General features: G+C 37.0%; 1 protein-coding gene across 7 annotated transcripts in view; it reads left to right on the forward strand.

Annotated features, from left to right (window-relative positions):
* LOC131427882 (trithorax group protein osa) overlaps positions 1 to 21,460 on the forward strand; it is a 483,794-nt gene that overhangs the window by 127,482 nt on the left and 334,852 nt on the right. For all 7 annotated transcript variants that reach the window (XM_058591445.1, XM_058591447.1, XM_058591443.1 and 4 more), the window contains exon 4: positions 7,075 to 7,248. In XM_058591445.1, coding sequence (XP_058447428.1) covers positions 7,075 to 7,248 — 174 coding nt within the window. The remainder of the gene's footprint in view (positions 1 to 7,074; positions 7,249 to 21,460) is intronic.

Here is a 21,460-nt window from a genome sequence, read left to right on the forward strand (position 1 = left end):
GAAGATAGTGCTATAACAGATCGGCTGAAAAGTTCGTATCGTTTCTATGAGAGGGCGCCACTAGAATTAAATCCATACCATTTTCAGTTAGTACCAACCTTAAAAAAATACGTGTATAAATTTGACAGCTGTCTGATTATTAGTTTGTGAGATATTGCATTTTGAGTGAAGCCACTTTTGTTATTGTGAAAAAAATGGAAAAAAAGGAATTTCGTGTGTTGATGAAACACTACTTTTTGATGAAAAAAAGTGCCGCCGATACCATTTTTGTTTTCTATATAGCGGTGCAAACTAGAAACTCAAGAAAAATACATGTAGAAATGTGGTCAGGTTTTGAACAATTACAGCTCAGTCAATTTTGTATCCATTATTAATATCATGTCACCATTTGATTGGAAATATTTCTACGTATTGATTTGAATGTTCATAGTCATGTATTTTTAATAGTATAACATTGAAATGTTGATTATTAGCTAGCAGTGTCCTATTTTGCATGCAAAAAATCTCCGGCATACCGGATTTCCCTCCCATAGTCGACGGTTTTGAAGGAGTAAGCGATATATCGAAGGAAAAGCAGCGCTCTGATAGGTCAATCGATGCAAAAGCGAAGCTGTTGGAAGCACGCGAAGCTATAAATATAAGCAAAATTATAGCTAACGTTTCAGTCCTACACGTAGCTTGCTAGAGGCAGGTTGTTGCTAGACAGCAAGACAAAAAGTGCCATAAAACGATTTGAAGCTTTAATTGCTATGCTCTGATCTTGTGTCATGAAAGATTGGATGAAATCCCATGTTATGTCGTTTTACCTGAGAAATTGACAACTATCCCAGGGTAAATTTTGAGTGCATAAGATAATTTTTTATTTATATAAGATGAACTCGATTGATAATGAGAAAAAGTTTATCGCTTCAACCGAAATCGCAGAATGGTAGTAATGGATGGTAGAGAAACGCTATAAAAATAACTACTTACATACAAAACTTGAACACAAGCTTGGCGAAAAGAAGCTTAAATATCGATATCTGTATCGCAAGCATATACAAACATATAATTGCATACATTTGGGCTATTGATGTAATTTCGTCGGCTAAAAAAAATACAAATCATGACAAATATAGTCTATATTTTGGGTTCGCATATTCGGTGTTGGTTCATAATAAAGACTAAGCAGACTCTCGCGGGTTTGCGGATTCAAAAGTGTGACGATTAATTGAAAATGTCGATCATTAGAAATTTTGGTTGCCTTGTTCCACATCAATGGCTCGAACAACCCCATGGGGCTTATCCTTGTAGTTTTTTTCAAAGGGCATCAAAATGTTGGAGGACCGATGAGTCAAGTGTATAGATGGAGATTATACTGAAAAGTAAAAAAGGTTTTCACGGTAAAAAATCGATTTCTTCTTTGTTAGGCCCGGGACTTGTCATTCCATGTGGTATACAAAAAAGCAGAAACACTCTTAAAGTCGAAATTTTTACACTAATCATCCTGTAATTCCGAAACCAAAAGTCGTATCAAAATAATATGCAGGAATTTTGTATATCATTTCAAATCCTTTCATTTTAATCCAGTTTTGTAAAAATCGGTTCTGACATCTCTGAGAAAAATTATTGAACATATTTTCATTTGTTTGCACATATCATCATTTAATTCCGCAACCGGAAGCCGGATTCGAATAAAACTTAGTATTTACCTTACCTTACATTTGAATCTAAGTTAGTGAAAAAATTGATTTCACGCCTGAAAAAATTGATTACACAAAAATTTAACATGCATACAGACCTTTGCCAATCTCGACGACCTGATTCGAATGGTATATGACACTCGGTCCTCCGTATCTTGGTTCGAAAATTGCTTTTCGTAGTGATGGCATAACCTTTCATTAAAAGAGGCACAAAAAGGTTATTTGCCTTAATTTTTTGTTTGCGTTTCGTCTTAGACTCCTCAGTGCATAACATTTTATGTTATGCCACCTAGCAGTCCAACATAAACCAATAAGCAGACGTAAAATTTATGCTATTTGTAAAACATTTTTTGTTTTGCACCGAAGTGCAACGTCTTTAGTAACGTGCCGAACTAAAATGTTGTTTTTGGCTCATACTGGCCGATTTCGGTGTTGTCATTTATAAATTAAACTATCTTTGCCTTTCTTATGTGCACTTGGCATAATAAACATTTCCTATACATATATATTTGTTTAAAACATGAAAGGAATATATTAAAAAAAATACTGAACAAAAGCGATTTGGGCTGTTCTAAAAACCGGACATTTTTATCTCGCACTCCGTGAAAACCCCAGGAAATTGAAATCGTAGATCGGCACCCTGATATTTTCTTGTCCGAGTTATCCATCTAGAAGTGGATAAAGGATATAGCTCTAGATTTAAGTCTGTAATTCCGAAATCGGTAGTCATATCTGGATAAAATTCAATGGCGTTCTAGGAGATTGTAACAACTTTCATTTGAATCTAAGATAGTGGAAATCGGTTCAGCGGTTTCTGAGGAAATCAATTTGATCGGATTCAAATAAAATTTAATAGCAGGCTATTGGACTCTAGGGCCTATAGTTTAGATCTAATCTATAAAGTGGTCTTTGAGTAAAAATCGTTTTTTTCAATTTTTTTTGTACACTATCCCATTACTTCGGAATCGGAAGTTCGATCCGGATAAAATTCAATAACAAGCGGCTCAGTTTCTCAATTTTGAATTAATAATTCTTGAATATGCCGGGTACACTGCTAATTATATTCCAAACTTCCTAAATTGTGATCATGAAAACTGAAACACTGAACGGATCTCATTGCCAAAAATCATCTGTGAATAGTTTACTAGCGAACATTCTCCTCGATGATATTTAAGGAAATAGATTTTTGGGGAATGAATTTTGATAGCCGTTTTATCTAAACTCTGAATAATACATGACGAATAAATTCGCCGATGAACAAAAACGCAACCTTTCTGAAAATGTGCAATGCGCGTAGGATGATTGAAATGATGAAAAAGAAGCTAAATTAGCTCTTGCAAGTTGATTCTCTGTTGATTAATGGATCAATAGTGGTGATGTTTCCAGCAATATTTTATAATAGTTGTAATGACAATAAAAACATAAATAGTTAATCACAAAGCATGTTATGCAACTTGTTAAAACATATTACCCAATTTAGCTTGAATAACATTACAGGAGCGCAGATGATTGCTGCGCCAATTCAAATGCGCCATTGAAACGCTGCACCTGCTGTGTGTTCTCGAGACCTGCAAAATGTTGCGCTCCTGTTACTTATACAAATCAAATTCATACTAAATATCGTTTTATTGGATTTAATCTAAATAGTGCAGTGTAATCAACCAGCTGGAATAGGAAAAAAAGATATTCGTCGTTCATGTTGACCATCCTACGTACATCGAAATTATCGCAGTCATTATTTCTCAGTTGCGATTCAGTTACGAACTTATTCAGTTGATTTTTTTTATTGATGAGAATATAATTGAATCTTACACGAATCACTTTGGTGTCGAACTGAAGCGTTGTGGAGATTCAGTATCGAAGTATCATCGGAGGAGACTCTTCTCTTTTTCTATTATCTCTTTAGCGATATCTCTGACACAAAAAGTCACTTGTGAGCTTCGACGTTCAGAGTTTCGCGTATGCTTCTTTCATGAATGACAATCTCGGAAGTGAGTTGTTTTAGAAATTCTTTTGAACTGATTTTTCCATGAGTGATAATAAAATGAACTTTTTCTGATCATCGTTTTCCCAACACTGTGTAGAACAATAGAAAATTTTAAGAATCATTGAAAAAAGTGATGATGAAAACACTTTATCCTAGGGATCTCCAATGTAGTACATTGCTTCACATCTCAACAACAATCTTTTTAAAGAGTTCATGCGTTCGCCATGTTTTCTTGAGGTAACATAGTCTACAGCTTTTCCGGAGACATGTGTTTTCCTTTCTCATATAGAAAGGCTATGTAATCGCTGTGAAAACCTTTACAACCCAAACTGTGCAAAACTTTACAACCGAGGCCCGGAGAGTGTCATATACCATTCGACTCAGTTCGTCGAGATCACAAAATGTGTGTGTGTGTGTGTGTGTGTGTGTGTGTGTGTGTGTGTGTGTGTATGTGAAAGGTCTTAAGGTCCCATACAAAGTTCCATTTGGATCCGACTTCCGGTTCCGAAGTTCTAGGGTGATATGCACAAAAAAAAGGAAAAAAATGGTCACACGTTTCTCATAGATAGTGTGATCGATTTTCACAAACTTAGATTCAAATGAAAGGTCTTATGGACTCATACAATTTTCTTGAACTGTATTTGGATCCGACTTCCGGTTCCGGAATTACAAGGAAATATGCGCCAATTTTTAAAAAAATGCGCATTCAATTTGCTCGGAAATTTCCTAATCGATTGTCACAAACTAAGAAGCAAATAAAAGGTCTTAAAATTCTTTCAAAAGTCCCCTAAATTTTGATCCAGATCCGACTACCGGTTCCGGTATTACAGTGCGATTAGTGAAAATTTACAAATTCATGAGTATTTTTTTCACAAGCGATGGCGAAACGAGGTGCACTTTTTTTTTAACTTGCGGTTAAATTCATCTAGTTGGCAGTTTATGTTAGTTAATGAATATATAAAACTACTTTGGGACTACTAGTCCCCGGTTTCCGCTTCCGAATGGGCCGATAATAGCGAAGAAAATCTCCAAAAACGAAACTCATTTCGATTTCTCAACAACGGCTAAGCCGATTTTCACTAATCGCGATTCAAATTAAAGCTCTCATTGTCTTTAAATATACTGTGCAACTTCATTTAGATCCGACTTTCGGTTCCGCAGTTATAGGGCGATGAGTGTCACAAAAATTCAAATCGTCATTCAAAATGTCGATGCAAAAGTAGTACGCAACGGTACGTGCGGCTTTGCTCCGTTTGCAGCGTGCTTTGTTCAATTTCGTATAGCGTCCAGGGTTGCCACATTTAACCCTTTATTTTTCAGGTGTAAATTTCTAATTCTTGTTAGTGTTATTACAAGATCATGATAACGGTTAAAGAAGCATCGCTAAAGCTTTTCTATAAAAGTACACTTATTGGCTTTCTCATATAGAAAGTTTATGCAATCACTTGAAAAATTGACTAGTGAAAATTGGCCCAGAGGGCTAAGTGTTCTATATCATTCGACACAGTTCATCGAGCTGATCAATGTATGTGTCTGTGCGTGTATGTATGTGTCAAATAATGTCACTCATAAAATAAAATATCTCGTAGTCCCATAGGTTGCTATTGAAGTTCATACCGTCATTTAAAGCGACGATGCAAAAAGGGTAAAATTCTTCTAGATTTGGCTTAGAACTGATTCAATTTGTAGACTATATTGGTAACTTACTAAACGAACCGACTTCGGCTATACTGGTTCCAAGTTCACGGTTCCAGAAATACCGGAAATGGTAGTCAAAAAGTTTAAAACGTGACTCATTCAATTTTCTCCGATTTCCTTAAACAGGCTCAAATAAAAGTTCCTACAGTCTCAAAGGTTGCTGTTTAATTTCATCCGGGTCCGACTTCCTGTTCCAGACCTATAGGGTAAAGTGTATTAAATCATTTAGTGTGACGATGCAAAATAAAGAAAGATTTTTATTAACTTTTACTCTTTCACATTTAATCGACTCCACCAAAATCGTCTTAAAAACGTTCCACAGTATCATTAAGTCTATTCATGAATTTCAGCTGCAGTTTTTTTTTGAATGCAGCATTTCACTCTTTGAGTTTTTTTTCGATTCGGATAGCACATTTCTGCTGGAGCTTTTAAAATTAGTGAAAACTTTATAACCGGTGACGTGATTGTGTGCTAAATTTAGGATGCTGCTGTCGCAGCAAACTACCGGATGCCTACGCCTTTCATTCTGATGTTTTTTTAGAGCCTGTCGTAATCACCAGATGACTACCGTGAAAAGCTCCGAGATAAGTGTGCGAATTTTATCTGATAGGGAATCACATTTTTGAATTTTTTAATCTATTTTTATTGTAATTTGAAAATTTCCGGTTTCCGTTTTCGAGCTGATGAAATCTAATCAAATGTAGGCCAATCGACCCCAGGTGTCGGGTTCAAAAACATTGTCGTCTTACCCTCTACCACAAACTAGTTCGTGTTATTTTAGTTGCCACTGATGATAATGATGATGACGACGATGAAACGAACAGCAGACCGAATCGAACAAGCAAAGTTGATTACTTGGAAGGAGCAAGCGAAACGATTAGGATTTGGATGGATGTTGATAAACATCGTAGGATTAAGAGTTAAAAAAGATAATCGCAGTCCGAGAAAACAAGAAAGTGATAGTCCCTTATTCAGTTGGAACAAATCAATGTATCGTGGCTAGAAAAACTTGAAGTACAAACCAACCAAGTCAAGGGATCTAAACAATTGAATTGGTTCTCACTCCCCGGTTCGTGTCTGGTTTCTCGAGTGTAAGCACCATCAGAATCGTTTTTGTTGTCGACACATCAAAACCGAGTCACTTTCTCTTGATCCTCCAATTAACATAGCACATAGAGTCAAATTTACACCATTTTCGTCTTTGTCAAACAGTTGCATTTAATTTCCTATTTTTCCCCCTGCTACGTCGAAATTCGACTTTTTGTTCATCAACTTTTCCCCGGTGCGTTCGCGTAATTGATTGGATTGCGATTCAATTTGTTTCCCTCGCTGGCAGAGCAACGATTGACAATAACCTAGCAAAAAAAATCCTCCCCTTCACCAGTCGGGTCGAAACCATTTCCATTCGGCTGCGAACAACAACAACAACAACAAAAAATGCAGTCGCCATTATCACAAGTGTCAATTTTGCGCTGCAATTTGCTTTTTTCAACCGTTCACAGCTCGTTCGTTCGCCACTTTTCGATTCTATTCCGCTGACGCTAATCGAGAAACGGCTTATTCCCAATATATGTGCTGTCTGCTCGTCTGGAGTCTCGTTCCAGCCGGAGCCAGGTACCACAACCGTCCAACATTTATTGTTTAGTTATTTACAAATTCCTGTTTTTTTGACCATGTTTTTTCGGTCGTTTTTTTTCTTCTTTGCAGTACGAACCGGTAAGGTCGTGGCCATCACCGGCAGCCAGTCCGGGCCCAGGTGGACAGCAGCAGCAACAGTCGCACTTACCTCCCTCGCCGCACGGTCCACCGCAGAGTCCGGGCCAGCACGGTGCCCCAAGTCCGTCCCCGCAGCCGCCGCAACCCGCCCAATCTCCGCATCAGGTGAGTGTGTTTTATTGCTTTGATTGGCTCTGTGCTGCACACAGTGAATTTTGTTTTTGCACGCTAAATTCCACCATCCACTACACCATCACACACCGCACCGCACCGGTCGGTAAGCTGCTTCGACGCAGATTCCCGCGGAATGAAACATTTCGGTAGCTTGTCAAGCGTTTCCAGTATCGAGCTTCTCTACCCTGGTGCTACACTCTCTCTGTGTCTCGCGTGATGACATGAGCTGCTCCTCAGTTGATGTATTGGTTCTAAGGCGGGAAGTATTTTTTGAAACAACCCAAGAAAACAAGTAGCATTGATATTGGCGATATAATAGTCTTTTATAAGCACCGAAAGTTGTTCTAGCTCTATATCAGAAATCTAAATGCTTATTATGTTAATAATCTATCAGTATTCAGAATTCTGATAATAAACATTATTAATGAATAGCCGTACATTTGTCCAAGGTCAGCATTGGAGCAGTCTCAAGAGCCACTAAAATGCCAGTTAAGGATTATAATGTGGCATAAGTTCGCGCTTATTCGTTATTTGAGTAATTTGCTTACTGTTTTTAGATCAAATATGTCGCTGATAGAATATCGATGTTTCTTGGATAATGTTTTTATTAATTCATTTCTTTTCCTTACAATTTTCTAATATCTGCGATTTAAACATCACATACGTCACATTGTCATTTAGAGGTTTTCCTATCTTTGTGCATAGGGTATATAACTGTATTTACTTTTTTTTCGTTTCGTCTTAGACTCGTCAGTGCATAACAGTTTATGTTGACCATACCTGAATCGGCCAGTAACACATAGACTGAAAAGTTTCGGGCCTAACAAAGAGAACACGATTTTTTTGGCTCAAAATTAAATTTATTCATCTACGTAATCTACATCAAGAGCAACGCAATCATTCCAACGTCGCTTCAACATTTCAATAGCACTTTTGTAGAACGATTTATCTTCTACCTCAAAATAGGCCTCAGTTTCAGCGGTAACCTCTTCGTTTGTGCGAAATTCCATACCGGCGAGCATTTTTTTCAGGTCTGCGAAGAGACAGTTATCGCTGGGAGCCAAATCTGGCGAATACTATGGATGTGGGAGCAATTCGAAGTTCAATTCATGTAGTTTTTCCATTGTTTTGGTTGACTTGTGATACGATGCGTTGTCTTGATGAGACAACTTTCTTTTCTGTGCCATATGCGGTCGTTTCTTTGCCATTCCAGTCTTCAAACGCTCCACTAACGCGTTTTAATATTCACTGTTAATGGTATTTGCTCAAGATAGTCGATAAAAATTACACCACGCACATCCCAAAATAATGAGGCCATAACCTTTTCAGCCGATTGTTGTGCTTTCAGCCACTTTAGACGAGGTTCACCAGTTGCTGTCCACTCAGATGACGATCGTTTTGATTCCGGAGTGAAGTGATGAATCCATGTTTCATCCATTGTCACATATAGACGCAAAAACTTCTGTTTGTTACGTTTAGACTTGGCCAAACACTGCGGCACTTGTAACAGAGTTGTGATATCTTTACGATGTCAGCAAACTCATGCTGCTTCGCTTTTCGATTATTAAAAACGATATTGTGGATTTTTTATGTTTTCTGGTGTTACCGTTTCATTTTTATGTCCACTGCGTTCTGCATCATCGGTGTCTCTACGACCACGTTTGAAGTCAGCAAACAAACGTTTGATTGTTGTTTCTGATTGAGCGGAGTCTCCATAACACTTTTCAAGCCGTTGCTTCGCTAGAACGGTATTTTTTCAATCAACAAAAAAAATTAGTGTACAATTAAAACACGAAATTGAGTTTGATCCACTGTTCAGAAAATAACAAAAGTAGCGTCACTCTTAGCACAATAACTCACAAACTAATGAATAGAATATCATGAAATTTTAGCAGTTGTCTTTTAAAGGTTAAAGGTGACTGCATAAAAAAACTAGCGCCATCTATGTGTTAGGCCGGGGATTTTTAAGCCCATGTGCTATAAGCTGAAAACAACGTTTTCGTTCGGTACGTTATTAAGGACCTTGCACTTCGGGGCAAAGCAAAAAGTGTTTTGCAAATAGTATTAACTTTTACGTCTGCTTTGCGGGTTCTGTTGGACTACTTAGTGGCATAACCGTTCAACATTAACTGCTATTCACTGAACGAAGCGACATAAACATTCACTAAATGAAGAGTACACTCCAAAAAACAATTGAATTTTACAGGTGACTTAATCCCTAAAACGATGTAATTCATAAAGACCAAATTTGTCAAATGACGAAAAATCTCATTTGTCGACTGTAACTTGAATTCTGCTAGCAGGTGCGACTGTATGAATTCAAATGCACCTTTTACCAGCCAAGCAGATGCATACTTCTGTGGCTCAGTCGATTAACAGACATACTTGCAATCCAATGGTTCTCGGTTCAAGTCGCGGCGGTTGCTATCAGTATTCTTTTTTTTTTTATTTCAATGAATTTCATGGCATGGAGTCTTAGAAACAATATTAAATGTTCTTCGACGTAAATTTGTGTGAACTGCGACGCTCCATTTATGTGCATCTAATAAGATGTAAAATCACAGGGTTTTTTTTAAGTGTGTAAGGGGAAAAACTGTTTTGTGTTTACTGATAATTGTTGCTCCACCTGGTCAACCACAGTGCAATAAATAAGTTAAAAGGATGAAAATAATTCATTTTGTTTGAAAATTCAAGTTCAAGTATTATTTTCGAAGTTAAATTTAAAACATATTTCACAGTGTATAATTTCTTCACCTGAAACACTGTCGAAAACACTAAATAATTCGGAGCTACTGTAAATGTCATATACCGAATTTTACAGGTTCGAACAAAATTTTACAAGCTCCGAATGTAATTTGTACTCTGCTACCAAGTGCCGCTGTATGTATGGGTTTATGTGTATCATTTATTCATCAAGCAAATATGGGCCTCTGTGGTTCAGTCGATTAACCGACGTGCTTTGTGGTCTGATGTTCCTCGGTTCTAGTCGTAGTCGACAGCAACAGATATTTTGTTTTAAATTCTTCATTAGATTTGATGCCATGTTATTTTCAAATCACACAGTTTTACATGTTCTTGAATATAAATTTGTGTGAAATGCGACGCTCCAATTATCTGCATCTTATAAGATGTAAAATCGCAAGATTTTTTCGAACTGTGCAGTGTTTTTTTTAGATAATTTTCTTGGAATTTTTGCATTGGCTCTTCTAAAAAGTATAGCTAAAGTCAAACTGAATTGCAGTGGTCCGAAACGGGAAATTAGTGAGACAAAAATATTTTCGCTGTAAAATATATTTTTTTATAGTTGATGTCTTCACAACAGTTGTGTGAAATCGAACAGAGCATCTTTTAATGTAAAAAGTCATCAGAGTGGTCCCTAATTTTTTTTATTGAATCTAAAAATTATTGCACTTCATAGTACAATTGTAGGAAATCCTGTGTTGAGCCACTTTGCTGATGAAGCTACTTCCCTAGCTCTTCATTTGACCGAGTTACATAAATTTTTCGGAGGTAAAGTAGGGTGGCTCTTAAAAATTACCTTTTTATTCTAACTTTTTCATGAGCAGAAAATTGTTCTCCCAAGAATTTTCAGGCTAATTTTTTCGCATATTTTGCTCAACTAAGTTTATTAATACAAGCTAACATTTAAAAAGTTATGATAGGTTCTACATCAAAAACTAGTCAACATTTAAATATCAATATTCAACAGATGCCAGATCGATAAAAATGAATCTTTTACTGTTTCTGAGAGGGTTATAAAATGAAGAAAGTTTGAAGAGAAATATGAGAGGGTGTTCTTTTATTAACTTATAGCATTAATAAATAGGAAAACCACAGCTGAAAATAGATTTTTCATTTAACAATTTGAATTAATGTATTACTTTGCAGTAAATTTCAAAACCAATTAAGAAATTTATTACAAACAATTTTTGTGCAAACACCCAAACATTAGCATTAGCATTAGATACCGCCCGTGTGTTGCTACTCCGTTATTGATCTGGACCAATTGAGATTGCAAAATGATTTTTTGAAGTAACATGTTTGGGAATAACACATTGTTTCACACTGTGCAAACTGTATTGAACCATGCATGCTGATCAATACCGACGCCGGCCACGTCCGAATGCAGATCTACTTGGGAGGGAAAGGATTGTTAGTTCGATGCATGTTGCTACTAGGAACCGAGGAATCCTCTGCATTCCCACATGCATCACAGGAGAGGATACTTTGTTAGTGAATGTTTTAATAATGTTATCATGTGTTTATTGCTCTGGGTAGCCGGCTACCAAGAATGTTTTGAAGTATTATCGTTTTATGTGTTACTTTGTGCTGGCAAAATAATGCACGAAACAGCCAATCTCCGAAATTGACAAAACTCCGGACAGCCGGCTGTCGAGTATGCAGTCACTCGTTTATGCATCTACCTTTCGCGTTTATTCAGTCATGCAAAAAAGACACATGCGGATTGATAAAAAAAAAGTATCATCTCACTGCTAGGTGGATTAAGCACGTTTTTATAAATGAAACTACATGATACAAAATAAACGAGCGAATAGGATTTAGACAAAAAAGTTGATTCATTGCATTGAAATATTCTAAACAGTTATTATAAAATCATTTTAAATCACCAAACAAAGGTCAACAGATTTCACACGCGTCTTGATTCTTAATTATTTCCGCTTTATTATTTTAATTATTTATTAAAATTATTAATTGGTTATATTAGTTGATCTGGGCAGCCGGCTACCGAGAAAAATATTAATTTACTGTTTGAAATATTAATATCAAGTGTTTTTTACTATGTATTCAATATACCGATATATGTTATCTCTGTTATTAACTTTGTAATATAAACGGATTTGCGCAATGGTTGATTTTTATCATTCATTTTATAATCCTGAAAGACAATCAATAACATGGAAGAAAAAATCATTCCTAATAAAACTTTTCTCCGAAGCTAGACGGAAATTGATAGGTTGAATAAAGAGATGATTTAGTAAAATAGAGTAATCAGAAGTAAAACATTGAAAATATCTGATAACTGAAAGGAAAAAGAAGCTCCTGCAATTGTCGCCTTTCACGACATGGAAGCAGGAACCCAGTGGATCTATTCTTGATTCATTTTTTTCCGCCGGATTCCACACGGCATCTAGGCTAGTACTGTCCGGAGAGAGCTAATAGGTACTATCAATCTTATAGTGGACCCCAGCCCCTAATTTTTGTGCAAACACCCAAACAATCCAAAAAATAAAATTCAAAAGCGAATATATTTTTGTAGCGCAAATTTGCCGTTTCGGACCACTGTACAATAATGATTGAAATTATCTCTTTGATTATGAAGAGTATTTAAGCAAAATTTTAGGTGGATCAAAATATACTAAAATTGACTAAAAAAACTTCTCAATTCTTCTAGTGATGTGATAATGTCCTTCTCTTGCCAAAATTTAAGATGGCGATTTCCGGTGTATTGGTGTTCCATGAAAACGCTTATGATGTGAATATTTTGGAACGGATTTGATGAGTAGATGCGGAAAAACGAGGCTTGAAGTTGTTTCAAAATCCAAGATGGTGGCTTCCGGTTTATCGGTTTTCCTTGGAAACTTTTACAATATAGATATTTTTCGAACGAGTTTGATGAGTAGATGTCATAAAACAATGTTTGAATCGTTTCAAAATACAAGATAGCGACTTCCGGTTTATCGGTATTTAATGAAAATCTTTACAATGTGGGTATTTTCGGAACGAATTGTATGAGTAGATGCTGCAAAACGATGTTTGAAATCATTCGAAAATCCAAAATAGCGACTTCCAGTTTTAGTATTAGTATTCCTTGAAAACTTACACTATGGGTACTTTCGGAACGGATTAAATGAGCAGAAGCGAAAAAACGATGTTAGAGGCAGAGGCGGAAATAAGCCCATTTTGCGCATGAAAATGTGAATCAAGATTTTCGATTGTGAATCAACAAACCGAACACCGTGAATTGAAAAATTGGGTAACCAAACTAAAATTACGATTATGTTTTAAATTGTTTGAAATGAAATTGACAACCTTTTTGAATTCTAAGTAAAACTAAAATTTCTATATTCATTATAATATCTACATAAATATTGTGATATGAAAAGAAAATACCGACTATTTTTATTTACTGTGAATAAAAAAATTTGCTTATTTCCACCCCTGATTTGAGGTCGTTCCGAAATTCAAGATGGCTACTTCTGGTTTCCTGACATTTCTTGAAAATTATTACAGTATGGGAATTTTCTAAACGGATTAGATGAGTTGTTCCGAGGAAACAATGATTGAGATCGTTCCGAGATCCAAGATGGCGACTTCCGACTAATCAATGTCCTTGAAAACCCCTACAATATGAGTATTTTTCGAAGTTTGATGAGTAGATGACATGAAACGTTGTTACAGATTCCAAGATGGTGTCTTCCGGTTTATACGTGTTCCATGTAAACCCTTAGAATGTGGGTATTTTTGGAACGAATTTGATTATAAGAAGCGGGAAAACAATTTTTGAAGTCTTTCCTTGAAAAAGGCCTACACAGAAGGCCGAAACGTCGAACAGCAAACAACATTTGTTTGTACTATAAAACTGAGAAAGTCGTTTTACCTGATTTTGCATAATTATTAGTAAATTATTTCGAGTAAGATGCACTTGCAGTTCAATATAAACAGTTGAGGCACTGATAAGTTGAAGATGAAGTGGAACAAAAAAATAAGAGACAGTCTTATTTTGGGACACACTTATTTTTGTGCACGTTTTTATTCACTTTGTGTTTCGTCTTCGACTCGTCAGTGCAGAACAGTTTATGTTGAGCTGTTATGCCACTCAGCAGTTCAACATAGACCGCTAAGCAACCGTTGCCGTTTTGCTACTTACATTACACTATTCATTTGCACAGAAGTGTAGCACTTATCGGCTCATGTAAAACTGCTGAGTGGCATAGCAGTTTAGTATGAACTGTTATGCACTGACGAGTTAAAGACGAGTCGTAAAACAATTACAAAGACAGTCATTTATTCATCCAGAAATTATGATCACTGTTAGATTGTAAAGATAGTTCATCTTGAGCTGTTGTGCACTGGTAAATCGAAGACGAAAGAAAATCGTAAAATGTGGTTAACATTTATGTTGAAATTGGTTCACTTTTGTTTTGTTTTAGCCATGATTAGATGAAAATTTGGTTTCAAGAATCTGTGAATTGACAATGACTCATTTTAGGTAAATTTATTATTGATTAACTCTAATTATCCGATTGTTCGAATGTTGTGTGATGAAAAAGCAACGTTTTGAGCAACATTCCCCCAAAACAAAACAAAGTTCATTAATAAAGCCATGGCACATGGAAATCGAAAACCGAGTAAAGAACAAAACGAATCTATATTCGTGCAACGAAACAGCTTAATCTGCTTGTAATCCTCTCTGTCTTTACAGAGCACCGATAAAGTTTTGCAACGCGTAAAAATTTCTGTGTTGATGTTCCAGGAAAAAAAATCGTCATCCTCCCTAACATGGTAGCATAAGCGTGTTCCAACTGTTTTTTTTTTTTGTTTTTTGCTTCTGCCTTTCGTAAAAACCAACCAGATTTTCCTTCGTTATACTACCGAAACCAACACCAACTGGCCCTCGGTACGTCATCCACTGCTGCTGTGTAATATTTGTGTCAACGGAAAACCCACATTTTCCTATGATTTAACGCGGACAACGACCCGTCGTCGTTGTCGTCGTCGTGTAGTAAGAAGACAGCAAGCAGAATACAAAAAAAAAGTTACCCCGCTTTTGTGGAATCGCAAAATGTGGAGCAGCAGTTCAACAGCTGATTCGATCCATTCGAGATTAGTTGTCTGTGTTGCACCCTGCGCGCGGTTGGTTGTGGGCGGGGGTGAGTCGAAATGTTTCATCTTTTTCCACTTTCGATTTCGGTACCGTCCGCCGGGTGCTGCACTAGGCACCGAACGACGATACTCTAATGCAAATTCTGTATGTTTAAATACGTACGGATGCGTACGGAGTCCACTCGATGAACGGGGTACCGAATACGGAACCAACGCAACGGCAGCAAAATGCGCCGAACTGTGATGTATTGCCGGTTCCAGAGGCGACCGACCCCAAAATTGACCGACCGGGCAGCCAGATTAAGGATGGGCACTAGGCTGCAGGGGTGTATAGGATTCGATCGCGACCGTCATCATCGTTCCTGCTTCCGTTCCGGTTCGAACGAAAGAGATTTATTTCGTTTTCACTTTCACCGGGTCCGTGCTTCGCTGCGTCCACGACGATAACACGCCTAGCAAAACGGTTCGGACCAGAAGAAGGACGACAACGACGATGACGGCGAGTAGCGGTAAACTTCCTTTTTTTGTGTGTGTTATTTCTGTACACTTTCGTTTGCCAATCGACCGTGATAGCAGCAGATCGAGAAGCGTTGGTGGGCGTCATTCACTTCACAGCAACCACCACCTTCAAGTGGTGGTGGTGGTGGGTGGTGTTGTTCAACGAAAAGCCTTCCGATGATATATGGGACTTTGCATCACTAACGACGCAGACATGCGCCAGTTGTGCCGCTTGTTGGTGTGAAGTTGGAAAGTTTTCAGAGCCAGAGTTTTTTAGCGAATTTTAACTTTTATCCTGCTGCTCCATCACTGCAGAGAACGAGGGTTCTTGAAACTCATTAAAAGTGTAGCCTTCGGTTTTCGGTTCCTTTTTTGAATCGATGAAAATTTAGTCCAAGTTCGTTGCTCTATGCAGGATCATGACCATACTTGACATGGAACTGAGTAACCGAGATCCGTACTGCTGTGTTCTGGTGTTCCAACAGATTGATTCCTGTCGGACAATTTTCGACTGGAAAAAACCTAGTACATCTGCACCGAAAAGCAATTCCGGCTTTGATCTGTTTGACTGACGCGAACGCGGTACCAGCTAATTCGTAATTCAATCCCTGTTCCAGTCATCAGTTGGAGGAACCGTCGAAAACATAAAAATCAGCGGTTTGCTTCCTCGGTGGAATCTCTAACCGTTGCGAGTGTTTTATTTCCCCACCATGCATGTGCCGTGAGCAAACGGCACACATGAATAGTTTATGATTTAATTGGAAAACTACCTACCCACAAGGGGGGGACGAGCAACAAAACTGAAATTGACTATCAATTAAAAACACAGTACCTGAGGGACTAAGGGAATGTTCGCTAAAAGTTTGTTTTACAATCAATTTGTTTTACTGCTGCGTCAAATCAACGGCCTCAGTTCAATTGCACTCATGCCCATTTGTTTGACATGTGTAGCTAACCTAGAGTAGAAAGACTTCAGTTATTTGGATCCGAACGGTCATCAGGCTGAATTTCTCAGGAAAGGCTTTGTAAGAGCATTTTCCAGTTTGGAGGGTTGAATTTTGTTTATCCGTTTGTAAAGGAGTCAAAATTACAAACCGCAGGAAAAAATGATTTCACGCTTCTCAGGGCAATACTTTCGTTCCTGATGTATATTGGCTGTACATTAATGGCACCTTTTTCATAGGATGAGTTTTGTAAACGAACAGATTAGAAGATCATAAATGCCGACTAAAGGTAAATTGGCGCAGCCCTCGCGTGCCGCTAGCATGCATCTAGTGTTTGAAATCGAAGATCTGGCAATGAATTGTCTACACTTTTATAGAGAACAATAGGTGCAAAAAAAAACCTGTTTTAGTTCACCTAGTGGTGTAATGATGCCTTTCTCGCATTACTCATAACATCATAAATATTACTGTGGAATTCGCAAAAACAACTACTCATTGAATTAAAATAGGAATCTTAGTTCGGACTCAATCTAACAAAATTTACAAATCCTGTTTACCCTCACTTAAGTTATGTGCACCTAGCATAAATTTGGGGGTAAAAGCAAACTTTTCCCCCTTCAAATTACCTGTTTACCCTGTAGTTCCGGAACCGGAAGTAATATCCACAACAAATTTAGTAATTCCTTATAAATTTTTTTTTGAACCTATAAGTTTGTGAAAATCGGTTTTGCCATCTTGAAGAACAGTGAGCGAGATCCTTTTTGCAATTTTTGATAACTATTTCCAATCCTTCCGAAACCGCATTCAGATGACCGGAATAGCCGATTGGTTGATTCGTTTGCCAGCAACAAATATGACCTACAAATTGGAACAGTTTTGAACCTAATTAAACCTAGACTTACCATCCCAGGCTCTACTTCGATTGAACCAATTAAACGAAATCTAACAAACGAAGCAAACTTGCGTTTCTGTTACTTCTGTGTATTTAAGTCAAACTAAACAGCATGAATCAGCAGCTTAAATCATGTAGTTGGATTATTATTATTATTATTATTATTATTATTATTATTATTATTATTATTATTATTATTATTATTATTATTACTATTTTTATTATCATTATTATTGACATCACTACACCACCGGCACGGTATTACTGCACTACCGGCCAAAAATTTTATTACCGCAGTACTGTCTTTTACCATTATTACACACCAGCAGCAGACATCCGTAACCGTTTGGTTTTATTTATAGCGTGTACGAAATTGAACAAAGCACGCATCGTTCGTGTTGTGTTTTCTTCTTCCACGTTGCACGTACCGGTGTTGTACAAATTGTCATTCTATATGATGGTTTGAAAGCTTAGACACTCATCAACCTATAACTGCGGAACCGATGACGAAATTTCACAGTAGCTTTCATGGCAATACACTGGGGTCTTATTTTACGCGTTTTTTTAATGCGGCTTCCTTTTCCGTGGCTTTTTTCCGCAGATTTCCGAAGTTACGCGGTTTTATTTGAGTGGTTTTAGTTTACGCGGTACGTATCCTCCGCGCAAAAAGAGACCTCAGTGTATGAGCTTTAATTCAAATCAAGATTTGCGAAAATCGATTCAAGCATCGCAGAGAAATCGAAGTGAATTCTATTTTTGGAATTTTTTGCACCACTTTCAGTGCTTCCGGAACAGGAAAAGAGGAGACCAGTATTACCAAATTAAATTTTTATGCCCACAAACTAACAAGTTCTACAAACAAGAAGAATTAATCAGACAGTTTTATGGGATATGCTCCTGTTTTTAACCATCGTTCGTGAAAAAATGCTCATGAAATTGGTAAATTTCCTTATCGCGCTTTAATTTCGGAACCGGAAGTCGGATCCCAATAAAATGTTATAGAAATTCTTAGGAAGCTATAAGACCTTCCATTTGAATCTTAGTTTGTGAAAATCGGTTAAGCCGTTTCCGAGAAAATTAAGTGCACATTTTTTTTCTAATTTTCACATATTTCCATGTAACTTCGGAATCAGAAGACAGATCCAAATGTAATTCAATAGCAGGCTATGGGACCATAAGACCATTTATTTGAATCTAGGTTTGTGAAAGTGAATTTTATTTGAATCTAAGTTTGTGAAATGTGGAAATGTGAGTGCATATTTTTGTTACATACATACATACATACACACACACACACATCTACATTTGCTCTGTTCGTCGAGCTGAGTCGAATGGTATATGACATTTGACCCTCCTTGTCTTGGTTGAAGAGTCGGTTTTCACAGTAATTGCATATCTTTTCTATATGAGAAAGGCAAAAAGAAGTTAAAGCATTCTCTCGACGCGTTTTTTTTTGCGTTTAAGTAGTAAAATGTGCAATGGCTGAGTGGAAACATATATTCAAGAAGCCAAATTAATAAGAAACTCACGAGAAAAAATACGATTCGTCGGTTAGGTCACTTATACGATTCTATCTTTTCCGGAACAGGAAGTGTCAGCAATTTGATATTCGAAACGAGCGTAAGATTGTTAAAATCGGTTCAGCCATCTCCGAGAAAAATAGAGCGGAGAAAAAAGCGATTTGTCGGCTACGTCACTTACACGATTATATTTCCGGAATCGGAAATGTCAGTATTTTCATATTGAAACTTGATGTCTTGATCAATAATCTAATTGTAGCCTTCAAACAAACCTAAGTTTCTATGAACTGGTTTAGCCATCTCCGACAAAAAAAGGTAATTTGGCGGTTACGTCATTCATACCATTATATCATTGGAATTAGGAGTCATTTGATTTTCTAGTTGAATATTTTAACACTAGGGCTCTCCGCGGCTCGAATCAAAAGTCTGCATTTTTAGCAAATCCGTATTAGCAAAAATTCGTGTCAAATTTTTTTTGCTGATTATGAAAATTTATAACATTGACCACATTTTACGGATTTATTAATTTTTAGTTGGTTTGATGTACAGTTGCCATAAATAAGTTCAGTTTTGTTATGACTGAATAGAAATATACATTGAAGAAGCAAACTGAATGAGAAACTCACAGAAAAGATGATTTTTCGGAAAAAATATACGCACTGAGGCAGGACTCAAACCTGCGTACTTATGCAATCTGTGCATATCCGTTTACCATTTCCACCACCATGAGCTGTGGTAGACACAGAAGGCAACAAGCCATTATGAATATACTCTCCTACCCAGTGACTAGTGTTTGTTGTCTGATGAACAGAGAAGATGTATGGATATATGGTACCGGTCGTGAGGCGGCTAGGATTTAGACCATCGTTCGAGGTACGCTGACCAACTCGGTGCTGTTGTACAACTGTATCTATCACAACTCTGGGTGGCGAAAATGGTAAAAAGGGAATGAACGGATTGCATAAGAACGCAGTTTCGAGTCCTGCCTCTGAATGTATCTTCATCTCTGCTGTAAGTTTCTTATTCATTCGGCATCTTTAACATATGTTTCCATTCAGTCACAGCAAAATTGAACTTAGTTATGGCGACTTCACATCAAACCAACAAAAATTAATAAATCAGTAAAATGTGGTCAATGTTATAAACTTTAATAACCCGCAAAATGAATTTGACACGAATTTTTACTAATATGTGTTTACTAGAAATACAAACTTTTGATATGATTTCCCTAGTGTTATACTATTCAACTCGAATATCGAATGTTACTCCTGGTTCCAGAGATATAATGGTATGAATGACAGTGGCTTCTCGTGACGAAAATTTACGAGTTGTGCATTGATTATGTGGTATGATATCAGTTGTAACAGTTCGTTGTAAGTGAAACCTAAAGATTGAGGAATGGATATTCACTTGTGTTTTTCAGTGCAATGAAATAACGATATACTATTAGATAGGATGTTTTTATTAATTGTTTTCGTATTTTTGACACAGTAGAAGGATTTGATACAACTTCATCAATATAACCGCTTCGATGTTGCAACTGAGACATCAATTTGTTTTCAACTGCCATAAGCATTAACATAAGATACTGAAACCTCTTCTGAATGTGTGCATCGCAGAGCACAACTTGACAAAGATAACAACAGATATCCGAGCTAAGCTGAGTAATTCCTTCTCTTCTTGAATCTGTGCAGTAACTCATATGCAGGGAAAAGACACAAAATCAACGACAAGAGATACTTGAAATTACATGTTGGATGAATATAAGATGTTTGCTCTCGCAATTTATGTGAACAAGGCAAAGTCATTATTTTATATTTGGTACCATCCGACCTGATTTTATTAAAACACTAGAGAATCCAAAACATAGTTGAACGCGGATGGGAATGCTGTTAATTTCTTCAATTTGACCGGTTCTGCAGTGCACGAGGTGCACATGAGGACGAGACGCCACTGATGAATGACGTAACCGCCAAAATGGCCATTCTCCCTGCGTTCAATTTTCTTGGAGATGGTTGAACCAGTTTCTGCAAGCTTAGGCTTGTTTGAGGTCTACAATTAGATTATTGATCAAGTTTAAAGATGAAAATGCTGACATTTCCGATTCCGGAAATATAATCGTATAAGTGACGTAGCCGACAAATCAATTTTTCTCGGAGATGACTGAACCGATTTTAACAATCTTACGCTCGTTTTAAAAATAATCTTACACTCGATTCGAATAGCAAATTGCTGACACTTCCTGTTCCGGAGATATAATCGTATAAGTGACCTAACCGACAAATCGCATTTTTCTCGTCGTGCAGTTTTTTTCCAGAAAGTAATCAATAATCAAGTTTAAATATATTGCTGCTCATACTTTTGGCACGTTTTTGTGAACTAACTACCCGTTTCAATCAAAATCAATTGATGCAAAAATCAGACCAAATTCGCGTAAGAAATTAATATCATCAAAAACAAAAAATCTAAATTCTTGAAAAAGTGTTTAATCTTTCTTTTAGTGT

This window comes from Malaya genurostris, chromosome 2, assembly GCF_030247185.1.
Source record: "Malaya genurostris strain Urasoe2022 chromosome 2, Malgen_1.1, whole genome shotgun sequence".
Lineage (NCBI taxonomy): Eukaryota > Metazoa > Arthropoda > Insecta > Diptera > Culicidae > Malaya > Malaya genurostris.